The sequence below is a fragment of the Haliotis asinina genome, chromosome 6, assembly GCF_037392515.1.
Source record: "Haliotis asinina isolate JCU_RB_2024 chromosome 6, JCU_Hal_asi_v2, whole genome shotgun sequence".
NCBI classification, from domain to species: domain Eukaryota; kingdom Metazoa; phylum Mollusca; class Gastropoda; order Lepetellida; family Haliotidae; genus Haliotis; species Haliotis asinina.
Window position 1 is genome coordinate 59,594,977 of NC_090285.1, and position 10,323 is coordinate 59,605,299.

The following is a 10,323-nucleotide window of genomic DNA, read 5'->3' on the forward strand; positions in this document are numbered from 1 at the left end:
CACTTTAGAGGTCTGGCTCAGTATACAGTCGTCTCTCCCAATAACACGCTTCGCGATACCGCAGATTCGGTTAAACCGCGTGGTAATCCGTGGCTCCCAAAAGTTCATGTCTCATACACATTGCGTAATGAAAGCAAAGCAATGACCTGGTAATATATCTCCGCGTGTTCTCCATATCTAATTGAGGTCGTGAATCAATCCTTTATTGTTAAATAAACATCTACCCTTAAGCTTACGGGGATCAATATTCGTATTTTTATCATGCCATCAAATAAAGGTAGTGTTCGTTAAAGTTCATTTCGTGTTTTCTCTTCAATTTTGTCACACCGTGGACATTCTGCAGATTTTAAAGCGATTATCCAATCACTGCCTTTCTTTATGTGAACAAAATGATACAATATATTTGATTGGCTAAACTGCTCACATGCCACTGCCTCTCTATGTGTTCGAGAAGGTGAGTTGACATCGGCAACTGAAAAGAAGGACGTCACTGGCTCACTTCTAACTCCCATACATTTTAATATCTGAACGATTAGTAACAATCATGTATACTGTTACATTATGGAAGAAAGTCTACCGTGCAATCTGAAATTTCCCTTTATTTGGAAAAAAATGACAGTGCCAGTTTGACAGCGCCAGGTAAAACTACTGACCATATCATACCACATTAGCAGATTTGCGTATTAAAGATCAGTCTTACGGAAATAAAACACAGAAACACTTTTGTAAGTTTTATTTTCTCCGTCGCATGCTAGTTTCATAACCATTCACAGATGCACATACTGTACGTTTTGTATATACACATGCACATGTGTACCAAATGCAGTGTTTATGTACACTCTTGTTGCTGGGTCTTTCACTCAAACTATATTCATGTGAGCAATAAAGTGGGTGTCTAATAACGCGGGGGTTGTCTATGGACCCTGAGACCCACGTTATTGCGAGGGACGGCTGTATTTCGTCCCTGATCTCTGAGGAGATCCCATAGGCTCTTCCAAACAATGACCCTTCGCACAACCAGCCATTGTGGAAAGGATTTTTGCCTCAAGATGGATTTTTGGTGAGACTCTTATTTTCTGATTCATTCTGAGTCATTTGAAGTTTCTTTGCTTTGTCTTAAAGGGAGTACTTTCTCAGTGGATGGCAACCCCATTATTATTGGCCCACTTGATAAGTTTTTCATGCAGTTCCTCCAGGAACGTTGTCCTGGAAGTTATGCAGAGGCAACTTATCTCAACGCTTGAGTGCTGGAGCAATTGGTCTGGATCATCAACATAAAGGATTTGGAACTTGTTCTGACTTCATGGTTTCAAATCATCACAGGGTGATTTTGACACTTAGCTGGGCGGAATGTTCAACCCAGATGGCTGAAGATGCGGCATAAAGTTCCAGTGGCACTTAAATAACCAAGGTCCTTTCAACCATGGCAGGAGCTCCTAGGTGCTGTTGTATCTGCTCCAAATGATGGCTTGTCCAAATTTACGGACAGTTGATGTTGGATTCCAAAGTTATTCTGTTATCCTCCTCTCTCTCATCACATTCAGTGGTGACTGACAGAATCGAATTGAGTCAGATAATGAAACAACAGTTAAGTACATAGGCTAAACAGATTCTCATGACTATTGGAGCTACAATTGATCCGTTCAGTTGATAGAATAACTACACTTCAGGGTCTGTGTCAGCCAGGACATCATCACTGATGCTCTGTCTCGCCCAGTCTGTCCTTATCCTGCTGAGAGGAGACTCTATCTAGAGATCTTACCTTCAATCGGCGTGATTATTGACAATCGCCAGAACCAGTCTACTGAAGTAAGTGTGTGCAGTTCCAGACTTATTAGACCCGTGAAGGTCCAGGGGTAGAATAGGCCTTCAGCAACCCATGCTTGCCATTAAAGGCGACTCAGCTTGTCGTAAGAGGCGACTAACGGGATCGGGTGGTCAGGCTCGCTGACTTGGTTGACACATGTCATTGATTCCCAATTGCGCAGATCGATGCTCATGTTGTTGATCACTGGATTGTCTGGTCCAGACTCGATTATTTACAGACCGCCGCCATATAGCTGTAATATTGCTGAGTGCAGCGTAAAACTAAACTCACTCACTCCAGACTTATCAACATTTGAGTACTATGTCCAGACAATCTGCTGGGAAGGCCCAGATGGTAATAAGTTTCCTCTGAGATGCCTGCTGCCACAGGTTCTACACAGGCTTCAAGCAACCAAGCAGATTACATGATTTTGTCACTCTCTTCTGTTTTGCAAATGTCTCATGGACCATAATCCTCTGATCCCTACTTTCTTTGATCAGCATCATCTTCTCCACAGATGTTGCATCTTTGCAGTTAGATCATCTTCAGAGATCTCTCAAATACAATGCACTTTCATCAATCCTTGGCCCAGATGATACAGACCTTTCACTCTAAAGTGTCAGCAGTCTAAGTAAAACTTAGTCTCAGTACTTTTCGTTACAATCCATTACTGAGTCTAACAAAACCAAGTAGGAGGTCGCGTCAGGTAACATTTGAGATTGATCAATCAGACACAGCTTACCAAATCGCGAAAGTGGACATCCGCACATACCTTTTGAACTTTACCTTGGAAAGGTTTGTACCCAAACAATTCCGAATGCTATTTTCCATACAATCGCTAATGCACATGAAGCATGCTGCAATAGTGTCAACAGTCAGTAAACAGTCGCTGAAAATAGTGTTTTTGTCAATATTCAAGGATGTCAGCTTGCGGAAATATTGGCTAATGGTAACCATGTCATCAGAAAGCCCAAAGCATTCTTACTGTAGGTCCAATACGTGTGTTTTTTGTGCAAATTTTCGGTTCAAGGAAGCTTTGTCAGTGACTAGCGATTTTTTTTAAGTCAAAACCCTAAACAGTAGCTGTTGTCTGATTGGTTAAAGCCGTTCGGCCTTCTCGTGTTGATTGGTCAGTCATAGGTCACTCAAAGGTTACCTGACACGACCTCCTACTAGGTTTTGTTAGACTCAGTAGTGGAGTGAAACGAAAAGTACTGAGACTAAGTTTACTTAGACTGCCCTGTCCGATCTCTCCAAGTTTGCCGCATGCCTTCACAAGACTGTCTTATACCAAGTGACGCTGTATTCCACTGTACTGTCCACAGCATCTACATTGGAAGTTTCCAGAGCTTCATCCTTCATGAAAAGTACTTGCCCAGGAAGATAAATTGAATTTTGTATTGAAAGCATAAACTGTGTTAAATTTGGAATGATTTTGTGTTTATTCTCCATTTTTCGTCTGATAAATGTCCATGATAAATCTCCCTCAGTACAACATTCATAACAATGGCGTCGAGACAAAACTATGTTACAGCATTGAGGCAAGCCATATATAATGTTACTGATTTTCATGCATAATACTCACCAACCTCCACACTAAAAAGCAACCATCTAAGAATAAGTTTGTGAATTCCGAAATCTCATTGTATGTTGATTACAAACATTAATGTCATGGGTTCTTACAGCATCAGTGGCCCAGAGGGGATCAAGGTGTAAAGGATCATAGTTTTTAGGGTTTTCAACTGTTTCATTGTTTTCCTGTGTGTGACCTGGAGTATGCACAGACAAAATCTTGCAAGAGAAACTTTTTGTTAAGGGTTATTTCCACTGTGTGGTCAAGGGGAGATCCACAGTGTGAGATAGGATGAGTATTATGCTTGTATAATTTACAGCTAAAATTTCCAATTTTCTATATTTTAACGAGTCAGCGAGATATCTCCAGAACCATTCACTGGATATTCATCATATTCAAGGGAAGGAGCAGGGCCGAGTTGATTTTGGTGACCTTTACACAATTTTCAAGGTCACTGCAACACTTAACATTTGAACAGCAACATTTTTAGGTTATCTGTGTTTTTTAGGATTTTCATACACAATGGTCAAGTGACTCTTCAAAATATTTTTGTGTTTGAACAACTACAGTGAAAGATATCAAGAGAGTTTGAGAGTAATGTTTTCGTTGACATTTTACTTCATCTTAAACCTTCACTTTCATTTCTTTTTAAGTTTGACTTGATAATATGCGGCGGGGATTATGTCCCCTTAGTGACAATGCTTGTTAATTCTTGACATAATTACAGTTACTGTGCAGGTTCCAGTAGCTCTTATCCATGTAGTAAAAACTTGCCATACAAATGCTACAATACAAATCTCACTCTAGTAAATTCTTTTCCGGTTTCAAACACAAACACAAATATTATCATTCTACCATTTTCATACTCAGGGTATTCTGTCTGTTGTTAGTGCCAGCCAGCCCTTTGGGACTCCAAGTACATGTCAGCCCAGCGGAGGGGAAGGTTCTTCTGGGGAAACATCCCTGGCATGTACAGGTAGGCTATCAGTTGTGTTTACAGGCAGGTCTCTGAATGTGATAGGACAAGTGCTCAGAGGCAGTACACTAAGTATATACAGGTAGGCTATCAGTTTGTGTTTACAGGCTGGTAGGTAGGTAGGAACGATTTAGGGCTTGCATTAAAGAAGCTGTAGCTTGCTGTCTTTTCCAGCACACCAGCAATCTCCACCTTCATGCATGAGAATGTGGATCTGAACAGCGTCCTGGAGCAAAACTGCAACCGCCGAGCTACCATCTCCAAGATGGGTTGTGTCACCACACGCACCAATAGCCTCAAGCATGGCAAACATGATGAGCTGTTTCCCATCGAGATGGAAGGGGAGACAACTGGTATTTGGATATCAGAGGTCGAAAGGTAAATGACCATAGTATATTTACACTTTGTGAGACAGATTTTCAAAAACATGTACAGTCGAGCCCCGTTTACTCGGACCCCACATATCCGGAAACCCCGCCTTCCGGATGATTTTTATGTGAACCGAAACCTACGTTCATTAATTGTACTTGCTTAACCAGACCCCACACTTCCGCACCCGGACAGTGAATTTTTAAACCATTCCCATAGATTTCCATTGAAAAATGATCCAGTTATCGGGACGGAGAGATCTGTGCAACGTGCATGTGTATGTGTCACATCAATACCGTTTACCGCTTGACTATGTGATTTCATTCTTAATCTATCGGAAGGCATTTGATTTGAATTGATTAATTAGCCATCAAAACACTAGGGATGCGTGTAACTCAGGTTGTTCCTTAGGATTTGGCATCTGTGAGAACATATCATCAGTAATGAAAACGCACGTTAAGTAGGATTAAGGTAAACTGCACTGTAATTGTACTGTATATAACACTTATAAATTGACCCCTACTATCTGTCGTGATGCACGTTAAAAATAGCCTCCCACGTGATCAAAGTCATGTGATCCCATTTGGAAGTTTACTTTCTACAGACAGCATAAGTTCAAAGCAATGTCATATGTTTTTAGTGCATTTAAAATTAAAAAAATTGAATGTGCAATTGGCAAAACAGAGACTTTTTGTCATCAATTTACGTTTTTCATCTAACTTGCCACCTGAAGTTCCAAACTTGCAACCTGAAGTTCCACACGCTGCATGATTATGTCCGAGACAACCTGACAAATGGTAGCCTGCATTCCGCCTTCCATGCATTATCGGTACATTTATATCTTATGATGATTCACGGTTATTACTATTGACTATTGATTTATTGATATACATACATGAAATTTTTATGCTTTCACTTAATTATCACGGTTTGCTTGTTTGATCCACTTAACCAGACGTCTCGCTATCCGGACGATTTTCAAGTGAAACCAATACGTCTGGATAAACGAGGTTTGACTGTATATTGAAATGACATATTGGGTGTGTTTGTGTGCGTTTAAGTTTAGGGGAGATTAATCTGACGTGCTGAATCCATGCTGCAAATAAGTTAAAGGTCACATGCAACGTAAAACACAACTTTGCAGATTCTGGTACCTTTCGGTATGCACTTACCGAAACTAATCATAAAAAATGCCAATTCAACCTATAAAGTTGAAAAAAAACGTGATGAAAGAAAAGCCCGCGAAATCGGAGTTCAAACGTTTCACTAAATTCCCCCCAGCGCTGGGGGAAAAACTGGTTTCAACAGCTGTGCTCTGCTGCGTCCATAACGCATGCGCAGTGAACAGGTTCGTGGAGCTTGAAACAGTATGCATGCCCGGCGTCTTAAGTGGTGAGCAGTAGTCTAATCTTGGTTGTGCACACAAACAAGTAAATAATCTACTCGTTATGTAAAAAAACTTGTTGATTGTGGTAAGCAGACTCTGTCACAGAGAAAGCTCAGTGTCTGGTTTATTCACACCTATATGTCTGTCTGCCTGTCTACTTAATGACAACATGCAATACACAGCTTCAATCATTGACCACTTGCAATTTGAACTTAGCACCTATCAGACTATACGACGAAAAGAAAATAAGTTGATTTATGACTCGTGCACCCGAGTCCCGTGTCTGCCACATTATGTAATTAGGCACGTGTGATACACATGACATGTTTTATGTCTGTGGGTTGCAAACAAACTACATTCATTTCTTTCGGATGACTGGATCTGACGGAAACTGGTACAAACTCTTGTCAGTTTCAAGTCCTGCTTTGTACTTAGACAGATTCCAGCCGTGCACTAGTTTACCATCCCTACCGACATGATATTTGAATGGATCGAGCGCAAATTCAGAGAACATGTATTTTCCAAACCCAACATCTCTATATACATTCTTCATGGATAACGACTTCTTTTAGTGTATATGATTTTGCTTGACAACAGTATATGAATCCATACTGAAACGAAGCATCAAGTACAATAAAAGAAGTTGTTATCCATAAAGAATCTTACTTTCTTGTGACTGGCTATACTTCTAAAATGCCCATCAAACAGATCATCTTTCTGTACACATAATGAACCCTCAGCATGTCAGCAAATGAAACAGGCAATCGGAAGCCGTCGTTACACTTGAGTGCATATCCACCCGCTATGACTGGGTTCGGTCTACCGAGGGCTTCGTTTCGGGAGAAGTGAGCCGAAGTACAAAATATTGCACTTTTGAATCGCTATTGTACGCTTATAATTTTGTTTATTTGTTTTTTTAAAAGCAACAATGTATATTACATGTCATGAATAAGTGATAAATGTGTTTTAATTATGTTTGATTTTTTGGTTGCATGTGACCTTTAAGTTTTTAAGAAAATGAAGTGTTTGAAGGGGAGTTACCTTATACATGGGTGAGAATATCTCACATTGGTGAATGTCTCAAACCTGTGTCTCTTTTGACACATTGCTGATATATTTTTCAAGGCATTATTAACCAACTTGTTGCAGGCTGTTTGGGTTCCCACCTCATTATACAGACGTAGGAAATATGCCGGCCACCCGCAGACAGAAGCTGCTGGGTAAATCCTGGAGTATACCCATCATGAGAAACCTTCTCAGCCCTCTAAGGCAGTACTTCACAACCACAACAACCACAACGGCTGAGTGAAGCTGCAACCATCACCGTTGATGAAGATGACAACTGTGCTTCACCTAGTGTTTCCACTTTCCTGCCTCTCATCCCTTCCTTCCAAATGATACCCTCTGATCTAAACATTCAGTTACCCCTGACTTACTGTCCTGTTGATTCTCATACCTTCCAAATGGTACCTTCTGACCTCAACATCAACAACATCATGTCACCACAAACCTGCTGTCTCCCTCTCTTCCCTACTCTCCTCAAAAGACACAGCCACCATAGCTTCCTTCAGATGAAAGCCTGGTACGCCACCCCTTCAGATGTTACCTATTGTCCCTAACACTAATTCCCTCCCCTTAGTTGAACCCTTCTGTCTACATAGATGTTCCCATGGGTTCACATATGTATGGTTATTATCATTGTTATAGGTTTTTCTATTTACTGTTTTCTTCATTGTACATTTGTCATCATCGGTATGCAATTTTTGGACATTATCAAACATGGTTCATTTTATTTCCAGCTGCAGCAATCAGCTATGCAAAGTTTGTCTCATTTAGCCTTGATCACACAATCCGTCAATAGTGGCCATATAAATGAGGTAAAGATTGTTCCATCCACACCGGTTGTATGGTTCGTGTCAAAGTGGTAGTTGCATAGAAACTACTTTTGGCTCTGCAGTAACATTCAGCTGACCTCACGTCAGTGTCAGTGTCATTGTTTTCATCCAGGTGTGTAATATCTATGTTGCTCCTCAGTGTGTCATTGTTATAACCACAGTGTTTGTCATAGTTATCGGGACATTGTGGCTGCTCCTGTTACCCCATGCATCATTGTTATCACACCAAGTACCATAATGACTCATTGTGACATTATTCTAGCATGCTCCAATGTTATTCTGCCCTTTGTCATTGCTGCTGTTACAGTTCATCATTGCTCCCCCACCATCTACTATTACAACTGTTATTGTTTTCCCACCTTTGGTCATTGTTATCTCACCTTGGATAATTGTTATCTCACTTTGGGTCATTGTGATCTCACTTTGGGTCATTGTGATCTCACTTTGGGTCATTGTGATCCCACCATGCGTCATTGTGATCCGTTTACATGTCATTGTTATCCCACCATGTGTCATCAGTATTACTCTTGTCAGTGTGCACAACCTACACATTGTTACATGCTCATTCAAGGACCAAACATGTCATATGAGGATGTTGTATGTGTTAAACAGTAATTATGTAACACGTTTACTCTTCTATCACATGGAGCCTTGAAAACATGTCTTGTATCCATGGTGCCCACTGTGTAAGTGTTGACTATCTCTAGTAGAGATACGTTGCCATGGAAAAATTTGTTTCCTATTAGGCGTATATTGACTTTTCATGTCTGCAAACAAATCAGTGGTTGAGTTGTCGTGTTGGCATATAGGCAAGAAAGGACATATTTATAGGTCTGAGAATAGTTATGTGGGAATAATCTCAAAAGTAATAGTATTCATTCCTCTTGGCAAGCTCCAGAGGATTCAGGATTAGACTGCATGAACCTTATCTAACACTGCACACATGGCAACCAGAACTCTTTACCCAAAATTTTTTAAAAAATAACTTCGATGTTTTGCACCTAAACATAACTTGTCTGCTCATCATTGTAGAGTAAGCTCTTTTGATGAAACTGTTCAACTGTTCTTCCATCTACATAACAAAACAAAAACAAACACATGCACACGCGTGCACACACACACATATATATTGTGTGATGTTCTGTACATGCAGATCATCTCTTTGTTACACCAGCAGATTGAAATCTGTACATGCAGGTCATATCTTTGTAAAGCCAGCATATTGAAGTTAGTTTTGTTGTGTTAAAATGAAAGAGATAAGGGTTATGTTACATTTTCTTGGCTGCATGTATCATCAGTTTTTAGGATGATGTTATTGCAAGAGCCCCTTTGGTGTTCCATTAATGAATGTGTGACAAGTTCATGACATTCATTTTCAAGATTTTCAGTTTATGTTATTTTGCTTGTAAGCAGAAAATGCCCTGTTTAGTTTATAATAAGGTTATTTTTCATGATTTCACAGAATATTTGTGATTCTGTTTTTGTAAAGAAAACGTGATACAAAAAACAAAATTAAACAGTTTTGAAGAATATTCATTTTTCTGTTATGCAGTGTACAAATGTACATGTAGATGTGCTGAGTCTGTTTCTGTGTTGTCAACAGTATATATGCCTGCTCCCTGACTTAATGGTTGTGAAAAATGTCTGATAACTGCTTTGGTTAGGGTCTATCTATACTCTAGTATCAATGCGTGATAATTCATGACATAAATCTTATGAAACCCCCATTACAAATTCCTGGTGAAACAGACCTTATAGTTCATGCTTACCATAAAACTACCCAAAATAGGAACCCGGTGGTGATGATCAGGTTCGAAGACTTGTCAGTGAGATGGCATCATCATAGTTCTTTCCATTATAGTATATACCCATGCTGTTATTCCTTGGACACATTCGCTACCATAGATTGGTTTTTGTGTTGACTCTGTCACATAACACTGTTTCTAGGTTTCAGCTGATTCCCATTTAAGTATGATGGTCACAAAATGTGACTAAATGGATTTGTTCATGAGGCTCAGTAGCCTCATTCATCACTGTACATCATGGGCCGTTACACACATTATCAGTCAGTGGGTTGTCTGCACTATATTCATTATTCAGAAGCTTTAATTGGAGATGCTCTTATTTCAAACACACACTTAGGACAAATGTCAGATTACATAATATACAGTGTATATTTCACCAAACATTTTGTTAAAATGAATCCCATAGAGGATGTAGTTTGAGCAGACCCGTGAATGTCACGGGGTAGAATACGCCTTCAGCGACCCATGCTTGCCATAAAGGGTGACTATGCTTGTCATAAGAGGCGACTAA

General features: G+C 39.9%; 1 protein-coding gene across 1 annotated transcript in view; it reads left to right on the forward strand.

Moving 5' to 3' along the window:
• Positions 1–9,539, forward strand: part of LOC137287132 (uro-adherence factor A-like) — a 60,875-nt gene extending 51,336 nt beyond the window's left edge. The window contains exons 20-22 of the mRNA XM_067819288.1: positions 4,271–4,356; positions 4,531–4,734; positions 7,262–9,539. Of these exons, the coding sequence (XP_067675389.1) occupies positions 4,271–4,356; positions 4,531–4,734; positions 7,262–7,421 (450 nt within the window). The 3' untranslated portion in view covers positions 7,422–9,539. The remainder of the gene's footprint in view (positions 1–4,270; positions 4,357–4,530; positions 4,735–7,261) is intronic.
• Positions 9,540–10,323: the final 784 nt, after the last annotated feature.